Source organism: Dromaius novaehollandiae, chromosome 3, assembly GCF_036370855.1.
Source record: "Dromaius novaehollandiae isolate bDroNov1 chromosome 3, bDroNov1.hap1, whole genome shotgun sequence".
In the NCBI taxonomy this organism is placed as follows: Eukaryota; Metazoa; Chordata; class Aves; order Casuariiformes; family Dromaiidae; genus Dromaius; species Dromaius novaehollandiae.
Window position 1 is genome coordinate 42,982,996 of NC_088100.1, and position 17,875 is coordinate 43,000,870.

At 35.3% G+C, this 17,875-nt stretch overlaps 1 protein-coding gene across 6 annotated transcripts in view; it reads right to left on the reverse strand.

Annotated features, from left to right (window-relative positions):
• EPHA7 (EPH receptor A7) overlaps positions 1-17,875 on the reverse strand; it is a 165,180-nt gene that overhangs the window by 32,312 nt on the left and 114,993 nt on the right. For all 6 annotated transcript variants that reach the window (XM_026122111.2, XM_026122110.2, XM_026122115.2 and 3 more), the window contains exons 6-9: positions 14,058-14,182; positions 10,439-10,607; positions 4,137-4,245; positions 3,410-3,465 (exon numbers count right to left, since the gene is read on the reverse strand). In XM_026122111.2, coding sequence (XP_025977896.1) covers positions 3,410-3,465; positions 4,137-4,245; positions 10,439-10,607; positions 14,058-14,182 — 459 coding nt within the window. The remainder of the gene's footprint in view (positions 1-3,409; positions 3,466-4,136; positions 4,246-10,438; positions 10,608-14,057; positions 14,183-17,875) is intronic.

Consider the following 17,875-nt stretch of genomic DNA (forward strand, 5'->3'; position numbering starts at 1 on the left):
TTAACTATTTAATGCAATACTATTTACAGACTATAGGAACAGTCAAGCCGAGCTATTCATAGCTGTTAGAATTTATGCTGCTAGATATGTCTCTCATACTGGAATATGAACATGAGAGACACTTGTGGTCAATTTGTAAAGGCATAGGAAGAGAGAATGGACTTTATGGGTCAATCATTCCCTTGTTCAAGCACCTAAGTGAATAATACAGAGAACCTTGATTTCTGCTCTCTTTCTTTTTCCCATATAATGCTTGGTGTAAGGGAGGAAGCAGCATAGATCTCTGGCCAGCATATGGTTTTCCCCTTAGTTTGCTGCTGATTCAACAAAATTATTAACCCTTCTTGTTCAGAACTTCTGGTGAAAGTAGAGCAACCCTAAAAATCTATAAAAACCAAACAATTTTTATGAAATAAATTTGGCTCACAAGCATTATAGTCCTACGTTTTAATTAATTCAGTGAATTAAATCTCAATATGAAAAAAAAGCAAGATGCCTCTTGATGTACTGAAACACAAGAATTGGATCAAGGCAATACAAAACATAAATAATTTATAGTTGCTTTGTAATCTATTGACCATAAAATATTTTAAATTTGAAAATATATTGAAAAATGGCATAGTAATCATGTATTTATTTTTCAGATGGTATTACTGACAAAAAACATTGTAAGAAGGAAAAAGCTAGGGAAATTGTTTGAGGAATCAAATTACATCCACAAAAAATTATTCATGATTTTGCCCAGATGTTATTGTCCGTTGTGTTATGTATTTACAGATATGTTCTCCTAATTATGCAGATAACGCTTCAAATATTTAAAGTGATAAGTATTTATTTATTTAAATCAAAAAGGATCAGAGAAAAGGGAAGAAAACAGTAGGTTACCCTGCTATTACTGAGCTTTCAGGCAGGGAGACAGAGAATGAGCCATCCTCTTGTGTTTGTGATAAGGGCCCTGGACTGGAGGTAACCTTGTGAATCTCAAATGGGCCTCTGATGGTTCTTTATTCAAGCTGTCATAAAACATTTTGACAGGCCAAACCTATCTTGGCATACCAACGTGAAATAGTGCTCGCACGGAATCGAAGACATTGTTAGAAGAAAACGGGAGGAGGAAACAAAATGTAAATTGGAATTGCTTGACTAAACTCCTCCATTGTATTTATATCTTTAAATGTAGCTCTGGGGGCCACAGAGAGTTGAGGGGGATTGAAAGAAAAGATTTGATATTCTATTAAATTCAGTACTTTAAAGCCTAGTTAAATCGTTACTTGTAAATTTTTTGTGAAAATCTAGTCTGGTGTCTCAGCACATAGGAAATCGGTGTCCATAGCACTGTAACCGAGCTGGTGACCACAGCACCATATTTCATCTCATTCTGTATACAGTTATCAAATAAAATTAATTACTAAGCTTTAAATCAACAGATGGTGAAAAAGTGACTAGGTAAAAAGTGACTTTTTTTGGTATTTGGTGCCATGGTTTTAAAAAGGCTATGTGTATTACCTGTTCTGATTGATTTGCTGCATAAGCAGATTTCTCAAAAGAAATCAAAATAGGAGAAACAAACACTTATAAAGACTCAGCATTTCTGGATCAACTGCTAAACATTAAGTAGCAGCTTTTGTGTTAATACATTTATGCTTTCCCTGAAACAAAAATGTCCACTGATAATGGATGGGGGAAAGTCCAGCAAGTTTTTTTTTCCTTTTGTTGATACACTCCAATACAAGAATACATGGTCAATCTTTTCCTTCAAGGCCATAAGGGGATTTAGAAAGTGAAAGCAATAGCTCTTCTGAAGATGTGAAAAGCTTATAATGCATCTACAAGAGGCAAATTTCAAATCCATCACTCCCAGAATAGCAACATTTAAGTAACACCAGATTTTTGATGAATTCTTTAAAATCAGATGCACTGTACATGACACGATAAATAATTCTTATCCCATTATTATTTTCCACCTTTCTTGTACAGCTTATGTGTTGATTGACTAAAGCTGCAATGATGTCACAACTTAGTTTAATACTCTCTGCATTTAAAAGAAATGATTTAAGTAGCAACACACCCAAATGCAGGGAGCACGAATAAATTCAGGCTGAACTGGTTTTGCCAAGGCAGAAAGGAGAAACAGAAAACTTGATCTGATTTTGACTGGAGCTTTGGCTAGAATTACTAGTTTAGAGAGTTGTGCATTAAGAAGATGCTAAAAGTTCATGTTTAGCGGCTACTTCATTCTCTCTGTGATATTACATCCTGATGATAGCTTATGATTTTAACAAATGTAAAACAAGATAAACAATATTTCTTTCATAAAAAATTCTGATAGGTTTAAAGTACAGCTGCAATTATTGGTAGACAAAGGCTGCTAACAGCATAGCATGACTAAATAGTAAATTCTACTGATTTTAGAGTTATCAGGTATGGGAGAATACGGGGAACCTGTGCATTGTTTTTTTATCAGAGCTCATATTCAATTTAATTCTATTACTTGATTTTGCAATTTTCGATGTCCAAAACCTTTTGTACTGTATTTCCTGAGTAGATCACTGATTCTAAAACAATTTTGAGTATTTTTAATTTTCCATCTCAAAATGATATTACAACTGAAATGAGGAAAGGTTAAAAAAAGAAAGCTTCTGAAACAAAGTTTTTCTGTAACCCTCTAACAATTTGTTCTTTCTTAGTGCAAAAGCCCTCCTCTCCCCTTAAATTCTCAACTGTGATTGGCCCAAGACAGATCTATTTTACTGAATTTTCCCAGGGTTCTGGTATAAGCTCAGATATATGGTTTAAAAAAGAGAGGCTGTGGGTGCTATTCCTCACTACTTGGCAACTGATTCTAGAACTGAGAACAGTAATTAAATAGCTGAGCTTTCTTTTCAAATTAAGTATTCTTTTTTTTTTAAGAACAGTATATTCTGCAGATATCAACACTACAGTGTTCACGGTTGCAGAAAACAGCTTTTGAGCAGAACACCGTCATTGTTGGAGTGACACAGTAACCCTCACTTTCCTAATCCAAAGTTTGTCTGAGGTAGAGATCTTATTTAGCCAAGGACCTCTCAATTACTGCATCTCAGAGGGATCATTAGGAAAGTGTGAAACATGTATTCAAAAGTAACCAAAGGAAAAAAAATGCAAAAATGAGAATAACAGTATATCATACAGATATATAGAAATAAACCTCCAGTGTGAGCAATGTTGATTTTAATCTGCATTATTTTTGTGTAGGTCACATTTTTACGGTTTTAAACTTCTCACTTGCTATCTACACAACGTTTTGAATTTCTTATGGCTTTTTCTTTCACAGAATGTTGTTTTAGTATTGTCTATGTTACTGCCAATACCAGTCTCTTATAATTGAGTTGGGAATTCCTGAAAGGGGAAAAAAAGGCAAAACACTTACAATGAAAGTAAAGTTCTTCATCCCCTTCTTGATCAGCTTTGCTATAGCCACAATGCCTGAAAAGAAAGAGGACAGTTTTACTAGTAAATAATGATTTACTTCCTCACATCTAAAGCTCTGCCAACATCAGTTTTGCAGGCTAGGATTTTCAGGCACTGAGCACCTAACTTCCACAGGCCCTTTAAGAGTTTGAGCTATAATTTTCTCAACAGCAGAGTTCTAAATAAATCATGAACAGTTGTATTCAAAAGGCTTCTGTATCAAATACTAGTTGGGACAGGTCCTGAACAGAAAACCCTACTTCTGAAAAGCTCCTATGGATAAAACAGTGGATTAATGAACTTGAAAGCGGAATGCTATTTTACATGAGAGTTTTCTTAAACTCACTGCCGTGCCTTTTTTTCTTGAATGTAGTGTCATTTAAAGGCTGATCAGATAAAGTGAAACTGAACAGAAACTGGAGCTTTGAGGATCCCAGGTGGAGAATCTGCTAAGGGCTCCTTCTGCTGTACACTTACATACGACAAAAAGAACCTCTTGATTTAAGTGTGCCCTGCTACAGTAAGTGGACTAACTGAATACTTGATAATGGGATCTAAATGTATATTGTCACGATTAAGCATTATTTCCATTTCAGTTTTGCAGATTACCATCCCAGACTAGGCTCTGCCTGAAGAGTCCACAGCAATGGGGTCAGATATGCTTATGCCCACACAAGGTGCAGTACCTTCTCCCGATGATGAATCCAAAGACCATGAAGACCAGAATGATGGTTCCTGCCACAGCAACTACAGCTATGATAATAACAGGATTCTGTTCACTGGAAACAGCCGTGGCTACAAAAAGGGCAAGGAATAGAGATTAGCTCAAAATTATTCTGTATAAAGGAACTGTCAAAGGTAAATTAACCTTCATGAATTGCAGATTGTTGGTTTACCTTTTTTGTTGCCTGAAACTATTAAACAGAGACTAATGAAGTTAAAGAAAGACATATATAAGAAATTCACACAAATGCTGGATGAGCTAATGATCACCTGTAGGGAATAAATAGGAGTTATGCTGGAATTAACTTGGTCAAGGTGGTAGAGCCAGCAGCTGAAAGCCAGCACCAGTAAATTCTACTCCCTCCTACTGTTTCACCAATATATCCCTATAAAGGGGGACAGAAGGAGAATAATCCCTGAAGAGCTCTGCAAGGGCCTCACCCCTAAAACTGGTTGATTTGACTTTGATTGTACCCCTATAAGACAGTATGTTAGCTATAAGAAGAAGTTTAAGATGAAACACTAACTATTTTTAGCACATTAGAGGATCCCTATGTACACACATTTCATAGTTAACATATTTCTATATCTTTTGCTTTTAATCATTGTAAATTGCTAATATTATTTATTATTTGTTTCCATTAGCAATGAAAAGGTACTTCCACATTTATGAGAAATTTTCCCTGTTTCAAGGAATTTACACACTAAAAATCCACACATTATTTGTTTTCTTATGCAATTGTCAATGATATTAATGTATGAAAATGTATGCATGTCAGAATAATGTAAACTGAGTATGTAAATGCTTAGCCTGAGAAACTTCAAAGTTTTTTAAAAATGTTGTTTGCCCATCATCTAATGTGGGCAGCCATATACTCAGTTACATTACATGAACACAGCTCTGCTGAACTCTATGGAGCTATACTGGTCTGTAACAGTGAGGATCTGGCCCAAGAGACTGAGAATCAAGGAGGAGACATCAGGCAGTGATGCTGAAAAAAGGTACTGTCGAAGTGAGTCATTGGGAAGCAGCAGAGTGATAAAAGCAAAGCAGGAAAAAAAAAGATTGATTAACTAAATTTTAGATGGTAGGTTAATACAGTTAACTCCTGGTAATGTTAACTAAACAGGAATGTCTACATGAGAATTTTATGAATTCCACAGAATCAGGTTCCTGTTGCAGATTTCATAGGTTCCCATAGAAACACACAAAACAGTATTTTCTTTGCCCTGTCTGGGGAGAAGCAACCCAATCAACATGATTTATGTTGTCACTGACACTGACCTGTACCAGCTGGTTCCCTGAAAAATGTAACAAACCCCTTGATATGCTACAAAGATACAGAATATTCTGCCTTGAGGGGAAATTTCCTCTTAACCTCACCCCTCCCCCTGTTTTTATTTCCTAAGGAAACATTATAGTTTTTCTGTATTCTACCTAGTGCAGCTGAGGAGTACCTCATTACTCATACCAGTCTTTAATCTGGAGTACACGGAAAAGAAGAATGCTTACCTTTGAGTATCTAAGTTTTTGAGATACTCGGGTCAGCTGGATCCTACTACAGGCCTACATATATCTTGTTTGTGGAACTTGTTGGAAATTAGTGGTCAGTATCTTGTGCAAGAGTGTAGGGGCATGAGTGATACCACTCAGTGCCTGTATCATTCTCAGCCCATCAAAACAGAGAACCCCAAGTATGGGAATATCAGATTCACACACAATACAGCATTTCCTAAAACTGTTCCATTCCTTCTTTGAACCTCAGTGCAAACCTCATTTGGAAACCAAGAAGAGGTAGCATACTATCACAATGGTGAGTGTGTGAAGATGCAGCCATCTAACAGTCTGCAGTAATACCCACATGAGCTTGTCACCTTATCCAGCAGCCAAGTCAAGTGCATAGAGGCTGACATATGTGAGTGGGTTGCTCTGCATAGCTCACAGATTTCGGATACTGGCACATTCTGGAGGCAAGCCGATGATGTCATTTGGGCTCTGGAAAGTGTTGGGAGCATGCTGCACCAGCCAACTGGTAAGATAGGTGGGATGTGATGAATTAGGTATTTTTACATCTTTGTGAGGGAAAGGCCTAATAGTAGGTCTGGTTTGATAGGACCTACAAGACTTCAGTGACAGAAGTCTAAGACATCTGCTTTTGTTCATGTACTCATTCTGTGCTGTTTCTCCCTTCTGTGGATGAACTCAGGCTGTTAGTTGGTTTAAGTGGGATTCAGAAGCCAACTTTTGGCATGTTCACTGTGGTTTGGCAGAAATAAAGATGCTACAGTAGTCTTAGAGGAAAGATTTTCAGATCTTTCAGAAAGAGTTTTCAGTGTCTCCATAGCATAGTTACCTGTCACTAGTGTTGATACAATGGTAGTGGTAGGGGACCAGCAGCAGGATAGGGAAATCTGCCCTTACATTGGCTTAAGCTGCACTACGACTCAGAGGGCAAGAGACGAGGAACTGCTGCTTAGGCAGTCAGCTACAGCTGACACCCAATATGACATAGTGATATCTGTATATGCAAAGAAATGAGGCAATGCTTTCCTTAGAGGAGTCAAGACTACCTTCTATGTACACCGTTGGAGGGATGGGGAATGTATATCCAAACGTGTCTGGAGGATTCAAAAAAGGAGATTAGCTATAAAAGCTGTGCTGATCCTCCAGCAACATTCTTTCATGCAAGCAATCTAAAATGTATGATTTACAGAAGAGAAATCTTGACAAAGTGCACCATGAAAACTTCAACAAAAACATGGATTTATGTAAACTAAACATTTTTTCTTTTATTCTTTATGTCTTCTATAAAGATTTGTAGTAGTGTTGTTTACTTCAGATATTAGAAATAAATTTTGCATTTGCATATTGCTTCAACCTTGCTTATTTAAAGTGATTCAAGGCACCTGACTAAAATCAAAGTCATCTTCACTCCAGATTGTGCTGAATCCTTTTCATTTAAAAGTGAGGCATTTAACAAATGCTTAACTACCCCATCAATTTTTTTAGACTGTTCAAAGGTACTGGTATGTTACAGTATTTTGAGATAAGGTACCACCTGTCTTGCCATGACTGAAAGCATCCAGGAGGGCTTTCTGTCATTCAGCAAAATTGCTGAGAGCACTCCCGAAATCTGTGTGTCCCAAGAGAGCTTGTCATAGAAAGGTTTGTATGTATGAAAGGTGAGGTCTGAGGTTTGTGTCTCTATGCTTTGTATACATCCAGGCTTGGCTGAAAACCAATAAATTTTCACAAACAATTTCACAATTGGTTTGCTATTGAAATTCTGATTAAAATAAGTCATCAGCATTTTTAACTTGAATGCATTCAGTTATTCTTGTTGCTTACTTTGTTTCATATCTAGAACAGAATATGTATCCTCATACTTTATTGGAAGAACCAAAAGCACAGACGCCTCTTTAGATCCACTGGCTACAATTGATTTAACATATTTTTGAAATAATTTGATGAATCAAAAGAGAAAACTACCACTTAAGTGATACTCCTTAGATTTATGTGTTCTCCCTGAAAGACTTCTGTCTCTACTAACCAACAAGTGAATTACAATGATGCATGTACTTTGATCAGTGAAAAACACAGGGAAATATCTTAAATATCTTATAAATATCTTATATTCTTTTTTTACTGTAATAATTTTGAAATATTTACATAAATACATATGTGATGTTCAACGATTCTTGTGTATATATACATGTATTTAATATATATATTTCACATATTAAATAATATTAATATAATGGATGTAGCTCCTTCCACACTGGAAAGTGGCCATACAGTTTCATTCACAATACAGAAGCTTGAGAATAATACAAAACTCTATTCAGTCAACATGACTAACCAAAAGACATTAAACAGTTAAAGTGCTTGGAGAAATTCAGGTAGGTAACATGTCTGCCTGACTGTGAGGGTTGAGCACTCTCACTATATACTTTTAAAATACTTCGACATCTTTAAAAGCTATGGTCAGAATCACTGGAATAATGAGGAGCCAATGCTTCTTCACTACTGTAGTATTACACTGGTTTACTGCTCACCTCTGCAGTACTTCACATGAAGTATATTGCCTAAAAATGATGCACGAAAGGTCTTCCTTTAAAACGTTAACAAAAAACTAATTCGATGGGCTTGCAAGATCTGATAAAACCACAAATAAAATGTACTTACTTGCATAAAACAAATAATTCTAAAATAATTTATTTGAATTTACTTTTTTTTTACTAACATTTTAATTGTTTCTGAAAGACATATATGGGAAATAGAGTATGCTCATCCTCTGTGGGAATTATATGCTATAGTGTCTCTCAAGAAAATGGAAAACATGCCACTTTTAATTTTGTTTCATCAAAGCAGAGAACATGTTACAGGGTATGTCAAAACACAAAGCTAGTCTATGATGAGAGAAAAATTCTGATGTACATACTGGTCTAGTGTTGCGTGACACCTAGTATATCCCTATTTTATATTATGCAGTTTTTCATTACCTGAGTACACAGAAAGGGTACATAAATATGGCCAGTGATGCATTTATTCTAGTTTTCCCAATCTTCCATATACTGATCAAACTCCAGTTGAAACTGTTTACTGTTTGCTAATGTTAGTGGTTACTGGTATGTTTTTATTCTGTGTATAAAGAATTCTCCGGTAATTAGGGACATGTCTGGGAAACATTTTGGTCAGCCAAATGCAAACCACTATGGACAATATATCAGCTAATTGCCAGAAGCATATGACAGATAATGACAGACTTTTCATTTGTTTGCCAGAAAATCTACTCAAAATAAGAAATTACTTCAGTCTGTATCTCAGTTTCCCATCTTCTAAAATGGAGATACTGCTCCTGACTTCCTTTGTAAAGTGAAATTCTATGGGTGAAAAGCATAATATCAGACATAGAGTGAATAATATTATTATTAATATTTTATTGCTGCTATTATCATAATTACTATTTCAATTATCACTATTTGATGTGCTATTATTCACCATTAATAGCTTTTTATATTCTGTGTGGAAGGAAGGTTAAGACCTACTGTGTGTTAAGAACATCCACCAATTGTTCATGCAGCACCTGACTCTAATCAATAAGACATTATGGCATGTATCTGTGCCTTAGATATTCTGCATAAAGCACAGAGACCAGACTTGGCAGTCTATGGCCTTTAAATGTGTAGGCTACGTATTCCCAGCTCCAAACTGGCTGACCTGTTGTCAGAGAGGTCAACCTGAAGTAAATGACCCAAAACAGAGTAACCAAATTTTAGGTCTGTGACAGAGCCCTGAAGCTGCCAGGGACACAGACAGTCTGGGTGAGAGAGCTCACGGCTGTCAGGTCTCGGTGACCCAGGAGTTTCTTAAGACCCAAAATGTGGATTTTTCTGTAACTATGCAAGCATGCAACTGCATGGTCAGTGGGGAAAAAAAGGTACCAACATGATTTTTAGACAAATAAGGACACATTTTAGCATCAAAGAAAGAACGAGCTCTCACAAAATGTTATCCCACTGCTGAAATAACAATGTCACAGCCATAGAAGCTTTCTCTAATGTATCATACTGACCAAATTCATACATTGTTTTTTTCCATTATGAGGGTTTTAAAAGCGTGTTTTTTCTATACTTAGGTTGCAACATGAGCCTTAAAGAAACTTAGTATCTTTGAGAGCTCTGTTTCTTTAGCAAACTGACATGAAACTGGCCAGTGAGATCAAAAGAAACTAAGGATGGACGTGGAGATAAGACACACACCATAAACAAAACTTCACAAAAGGTTTTTTAGGAAACCAAACAAGAAAAAAAAATTGACCTGGAGAAGCCTTTGTGGGCTGAAATCTCCTCTTCTAGCCTCTCCTCAGCTATTGAAGAATCTAGCAGAGCCACTATTTCACCATTACTCACTTCTCTGGTGGGGAGGAAGAGGTGCGTATTCAAGTGAAAAAATCATTTGCTTTGTGTTAGGAGGACATTAGAGAGGAAGAACCTGATATGTCACAAATCTTTTCTGTCTAATTACAAGAATATAATTAGTAGTTCTATGGTAAAGCAACTAATTGAAGCTCATTCTTCAAAATACAATAATAAAAATCCATTTTCACATAGAATTTGGATGGACAGTTCAACCAAATTAAAACCACTTAGCATACTTGCTATTCTTTGTAGTTTTAATAATATTGCTTATGACTCCTCTCTTTTTCATTTTACTTACTGCTTCTACTGAAAATGTTAATTGCCTATAAATCTAAATGTTTACCTGTGGCTTCTTCTAGTGTAGCAACATCCAATCTGGGACTATAATTTCCATAACCAGCAGCAGTAAAAGCACGAATCTGGAAAACATACACTGTTCCTGGTTTTAGATTATTAATAGAAGCTGAAGTGGCCTTGGTTTTCACTGTTGAATAGGTCCTCTCTCTTTGATCCTGGAAACAATAAGGCAAAAGATTAAATAACATTTACAGGTCAGATTTTATCATGATTGCAGATTAGCAACAGACAACTGGTCTGGGTAGTTTATTTCAATTTGTTGAATGCTTTTTTTCCCCAACATAAAAAATACAGCACACTCTGAGGAGTATTACAAAACACTGTCACTGCAATGAGGAGTCCTTAAAGTAACATAAAATTTAAATAGGATGCTCATGCTGTCAGTCTTAAAACAGCCAGGCATAAAATGAGTGGTTTTTGGGCTCTGATTACATTCTGTAAAAATATGATGAAAAAATAGCTTGACCACAGCTTTCCTGGGACAACTGCGGGGTCTAAACAATTCAATGACAGGAAAATTTGTTCTGTCATGGTCAGAATACTTTCCCTTGTTGCCTTCCAGCACCTTCCAAAAGTTATTATGGTGCCAGTGTAAAACTGACTGGATATTGCCTGAATTCTGGTCTTTGACTTAGTGAAAATGCTTAGTCTTTTCTCTGGCTCCTAGTCTTCTCCCAAGTTTTGACTCTATGGCATCAAGTAAAACCCAGGGAAAGAAATTGAGTATGTAACCCCCAGATTTTGAAGCTGTATGATTACAAATCCTGTGGGTAACAACTCACTTTCAAATGTTGCAAAAGCTGTATCACAGACCATTATGGTATTCAAACAGCTCTACTTATTCATCAAATTTACTGGTCCAAATTATCCTTCAGCGTAAATATGTGCAGCCCTGTTGATTTTCAGTGGCGTATGCAACCCTGATTTGAAGGGCAGAAGAGATGAATTAACCAACCATCTGAATGCATCACATGATCTCAATGCAAGCACGAGCCATACGAGGCACTGCTCATGAGACGGATAGAGAAGGAAGGAATAAATCTGTAGCTGATTTCAATAGCACTTTGCCAGCTTAAAATGATGGAAAACCTTCCCCTTTGCATTCAGTGTAGCAGCAAAGCCTTTTGCTGAAATATAGTGCTCCATACAACATACCAAATTTCTTTTCTAAGATGCAGTAATGGCTTCTCCTGAGCCTTGCCTGTTCTGTCATTTGAGCAAGGCTGTCAGCCTGGGTAGCAATATTTTTTTCATGTCTTCTCTAAGAAGATTTAAATCATCTGTAAGTGAAGACCATGGTGGAATGTATGTTGGTATGTGAGAAAGAACAGGAACACTTGAGAGATGTGAAACAAGTGTAAGAAAACAGTAAATAGTAGTATGGGTTCAGGATTGCAAAGCACAGTGGAATTTCAGAGTTTGGGTTTTGATGCATAATTGAGACTTGTCCAAATTGCCAACAATTCTTCGATTCAAAATAAATAAATAACAAAGAAAGAAAAATAACCTAAGCTAGAAACCTCACAAGGGAGGCTTACTTTGGAGATTTCTGGCAGTTTCAGTTCCAGTCCTAGCCAGAAAAGAGAGGCAAAAAAATGCTTATCAGAATATTTTGGAACCACAAAAATGTTTGATTTGATTTTGGCTCTAAAAGAGAGTTCTGGTCTTTTTTTTTTTTTTTTGAACTAACAGAACAAAATGAGAACTGCTTCTCTCATCCTGAGCAAGAAGCTTAAGAAGTATGTTTCAAGCTAAACTACATTATTTTGGAAGGAAGGCAGACATTTAAGTATTTGTGTAAAAATTATTTCACTGAATTAAAGGTATAAAGTTCTGTTTATCTGTGAGTGTTTGTAGAATGCGGACCTTATCCTCTTTTATTAATTTGACTGAAGTATAATATTGGTAGCTTTGTTTCCCTTACAAAAGTCTAATACCAGTTCTTGTGCTTTGCAAACACGGGAAACTGGCAATGAAATTCTGCTGTTTATTTAAAGTAACACAAATTCATAGACAAAAATAATAAAATCTATATTCCAAAAGTTAGTATACATGAAAAGTGTTTTTTTGTCATTTTTATGTTATTTTCCACCAGCTATTTAAATGGTTTATTTTATTTTAACAGACAAGAAAGTACTGTGCTTATAGAAATGAAAAATCTGTGGGTTTTTTTGTTTTTTGCCAAGAGAACAGTTTTGTCTTTGGTAAATATGTAAATTTTCTTATCATGTTTGGAATTCAGTTTTGTGTGTGTGCGTACATACTCAAGGGAGATACATTACCTGCCAAAAATAGAAGGACTCCTTTAAAAAGATTTGTAGATATCTTTACATATCTGGTAAGTTTTGTCATAGTAGTCATTAAACAGAGTAATTTAAAACTGGGACATAGCATCAACATATAAGCATTTTATTCCCTTTCCAAATCATACAAAGATCTTTTGATAAATATATTTTTTTGTAATTCAGCACTGAAAATTAGATGTGACACTTGATATTAGATCCAATCTGGTCTGAATTTGCCTAATTATATGTTGCCTAGTAGGTGACATACCCTTTTCTCTTTTTTGACTCTTTTCTGATATAGAGATATTAGACCTTGTTTTCAGAGATAAAATGTTTTCACAAGAGATCACAGAGGAGTGCCTATGTTCATTTCTTTATATTTTAGTGGTTTTTTTTTCCTTCTTCTTCTCCCAGACTGTTTCATAAAAAATACGAATACTTTACATGCTGCAGCAAATTTCTCAGTGAATCTGGAGGAGCAACACTTCTTCCAGGTCCCAAGACAAACATGTAGCTGCAAAACCTGCCTTTATCCCACTTTCATTCAGCTTATGGTAGCATGTGGCCTTACTTATATGCCTGCCAGATTTTTTTTTGTATTATTCTAGAATACTCAAAGTTATCAAGAATGAAGCCCCAGACACACTGAAATCAATGGCAAAACTCCGACTGACATCAATAAGATTGCAATTTCACTCTACCAAAAATAGAGATCACTTCATCAACTATCGAGAAGCTGCCCTCAATGCATTACTGTGTTGAGAGAAGAAGTGAGAAATAAATCTCTCATTGCTGGGAGTTTTTCAAAGGGCAAACAAGGAATATTTATCAGCTGAAACTGTAGGAAGTGTTGTGGAAGTTTTCAGACATAAGTCTAAGCTGCCCAACTCATAAGGAAATACCAAATGTAATCAAGAGCTCTATTTGATGTCTCATCTCAGGATTCGAGTTATACTGACAAAGAAGGAAATGGAAAAAACTTCAAAAACAGTGTAGAAGAGACAGGAAAATGGTTTCTCATGTTAAAATTTCCACTGTCCAATTTAATAATAGAAAAATCAAGAGGGAAAAAAAAAGGTGACTTCAAGTGGATATTTCACTTTTTGGATAGCAAAATACAATACATGGAACATATGATAACCATAATAAGTGCAAGAAATAGTTAATAGATGATTATTACAAACAAGCAAAATCACTGTGGCTTTGAAAAGATCACAGCAGACAGGATAGATGACAGGACTGTTATGGCTGTAATATGGCTCCACAATTTAGCGAGCAAAGAGCACATTGTTGTACATTACAGATAATCTTAGCACTTACTTTCTCATAATACTTGATTTCATATTCAGTAATGACTCCATTGGGATGTTCTGGTTCCTGCCAGGAAAGCTCCACACTCCGCTGAAGCACTCTCTCTTTCATTACTCCGCTAACTTGCGAGGGAGCTGTTTGGACAAGATGTGTCAATAAATAATAAGCAAACTTGTTGGATCCCTAAAATCAAATGTCATTCCTGATCCACCTCATGCTGAGCCACTTTCATTAAGGTAAAAGAAAGCACCTTTTCAAAGCTCACAATTCAACAGCTAATGAATATTCAAGCAGGACCCTATTGCTGTTCATAAACTATAATAGAAATCAAATTACAGTGCAAACAGCAAAAAGTGGCATTGTTCAAGTTAGTGAAAAACTGGGATTTATGGGATAGGAATGACAATTAAGCAAATGATTTCTAATTAAGCTAGGAAGGTAGATTTTTAGATTAATTTTGTGTTAAATTACAAATCTAAATATTTATTGCATATATTTCTGAAATGCTTGTAAAAATAAATAAGGTGTATGAAACAAAATCACATTTTAGGTGGATTTCATATAGTTGCTTGCAATTCTGCTTAATAATAATCTACTGTGTTATTTTCTTACGACATGACTTGGTAGTGAAAACAACATTGTCAGAGACTAAAAACCTTCTTTTCATTCATTCAAACCTTTCTAGAACACTCCTTCTTTAGAGCTGAAATTTCCATATGTGGCCTTGTTGTTTTTTGAAAGTCTGAGAAAATCTAAGCAGTTCTTATGAAATAAAGAGGTGACTGTCCTACTCCACTCAGTCTACACGGAAGCATGTACATGTACACATGCAAATGTACACACAGAGTTTCCTACTATATGTCACCCACAAACAGGTGCTTTTTGAAATTAAATAAAAAGTACACAAATTATAGAGCCAGTGACTCTCATTTAAATAAGGTTAATAAATAGTGTAATAAAATGTGAGTGATTGAAAAAGTAGCTTTCTTAATCAAGTTATCTTATAGTTAATGAAAGGGAATGATGGAAGATTTTCTGCTGACAGGTTCTTCCAAAGGAGTCCCAACATGACATGTTTCTTCAAAAATATGCACTGTATATATATGTATACAGTGCAGAAGTTCTCTAAAATTTTAGCTGTTTAAAAGAGAGCCATAGGATTGGAACTAAGCAGGACTTAGTCTTGTCCTCCTTCAATTCAGCGGAAATAATTCAGTTAATTTCAAGGCTGCTCATGCAAAAGATACAGAGAGGATCTGATCCTCATCCCTCTGCAGTTAAAGGAAAATTTACATTTATCTGTTTAGAAACATGATCATATTCAGAGAGCAGATTCAGAGACATGAATCAGATAGATCCATATATAATCCATAGACAGGAAAGAAAACAAATATAATATATATATATATTTATATATATATAAATTTCCTTATATCTCTTTCCAGTACAGAATCCACAACTTTGAGAAAACATTCTCAAATATTTAAATCTTTCTCTAGGGAAAAAAAGAGCAGCCTTATTTCAGAACTGTATACACAGCTTTCACTCTGTAAAATGAAGTAAAATCTTCAGATAAAAAAGAATTCTTATCCCATTGATGAACCCAGTTCATTAGAACTACAGGTCCACCAATACAGATTCTTTTGCAGAACGACACTTTGCTGCAGGTGAACTTGACTTTCTCTTTTACCATTCACCTCAAAGTCTAATTAGAGTAATTACTATTCTAATATTCTTATGCACACCCACTTTCTTCTATCTAACTTAAAGAATAAGGAAATAAAACATCTAGAGTGCAGATTATGTAGAATTAAGGATATAAACACGATAAAAAAGCAAAAATTTGTACAGCATGACCAGGATAATAATCCTCTAAGACATTTAAAATTTGATTGTTAACTTTTGGGGTTTTTTAATTGAATTTATTTATACTTCATGAGAAGCTCCAAGAATCCATGGAAATTAAAAATATAAACCATGCATGATAATATTTATTATGAATTATTATGTCATATATTCAACATAATCAAAGTTGAAGACCCCTTAACGTAAGCTGCCTAACTGATAAAATCATAACACTGTATCATGCAAACACCATGACTGGATAAAGCATTCTAAATCCAGGTTCTCTCTCTCTTGCTCTCTCGCATTCTTTCTAAAAGCTTTGAATATTTCTACTCTTTAATTAGTGGAATATATTCTTTTTTGTAGCTAAGAGTCTGGAATGCAGCAAACCAATTTACTCTGTCTAATATTCTTTGCTGTGATTAACTAGTTGTCTTTGTCTAAATATGTAGCACAGCATCCTGGCTGAATTTCAGAGAGGTCATTATGTTTCATGCATCATGTTCTATATCATCCAGATAAATGTTTTCAAACCGTTAATTTTAGATTTTTATATGTCCAAAATCATTAACATTTATACTTACTTGAAAAAAATTTGTATTACTTAGGTCACTGGAAATTGTTCTCAACATTCACTGCCTTTTGTTTTAGCATACCAAATTTTATCATTCTGTTGGTCATAACATTTATTTTTCTTTTAAGCAGTGAAGCGAAATGAACTCACTTCCTTTGGAATTAGTTAACTTTGATTATGTGGGGAAGGAATGGGGATGCAGAGAAAGAGGGACAGAGAAGGGGGAAGATGGTAACAGGGGAAGTGAAATATTCCATACCATTCTCATTGAACATCTGTACTAAGTACACCACAAAAAGGCAAATTCCATTTCTTTAGGAAATTCAAAGAAAAAGAAAATCTCAGTGATTTATTGACATGGCAAGGTAGTGTGCAAAGCTGTCTTGAATAAGTTAATTATATTTCCTATTAGTTAATACTCTTGTTTTCTTTCAGGAAAGATCAGATTAAAAGAAAAGGATTTTTTGTTATTTTGTTTGTTTGTTTTTCCTGTAGTTAAAAAGACTGTGCTATATTTCAGAGGCAGAAGAACCCACACGAGGCAGAAGAGAGCCCAGCCATGCAGACTGTACATGTTGCTAATTCCGACCTTGAGTCTGGATCTTCCTTTAGGGCTCTGAAGAGAATGATGCTGCCTATAAGCCCCATACTGGATGATATTCCTAAAATGCAGTAAGTTACCTTATTTTGTCTCACACTTTGAGCCCTGACATATGTCAGGGGAAGAAGAGAATCATCAAATGGGCTGAAGCCAGAGTGTCCTCCTCTGGCAAGTACATCAGCCTATTGTTACTGTACAGAAATCACCGTAAATGAGAGCAATCATATTGATGTTAAAGGCTAAATATAAAAAAACTATTGTTATCCTGCCTTTTCGGTTGTATTTCTTGATCTATGCTTAGGGAGAGTGTATATGTCAGGAACATTTTGTTCTTTATTCTAGTATAATCATTTTCTCCATATAGTCTCCGCATCTTTTTTTACAGCCTGTTTTGTAATCACATGTTTATTTCCTTTGGCTTTCTGACTCCTCTTTTTAAAACTATAGACCACTTCCCATTGCCTTCCCACGTTAAATAATGAAGAACCAGTATATGTTTTTGTAACAGCTATGTTTGACTGAGTTTGAAAATGAGTTAAAGCACGCAATCCATTCCTAAATAAAAGCTAAAATATGGTACTAAATCAGAATAAAAGATACATCAGTAAAAATAGATCCAAACAAAAAATACCACTTTTTGTGCCATTGCTAGATAAAATAATCATAATAATAAATAAAACCTTTTTCTTTTTTTTTTTTCCTTCAGTAATTTGGTTCTTACCACAGGTTCCATAACAAACCTGCTTGCAAAGAAGGCATTTCTTACAGCATTTCTAGACAACTAAGTACCTGGTCCTGAATGATTCG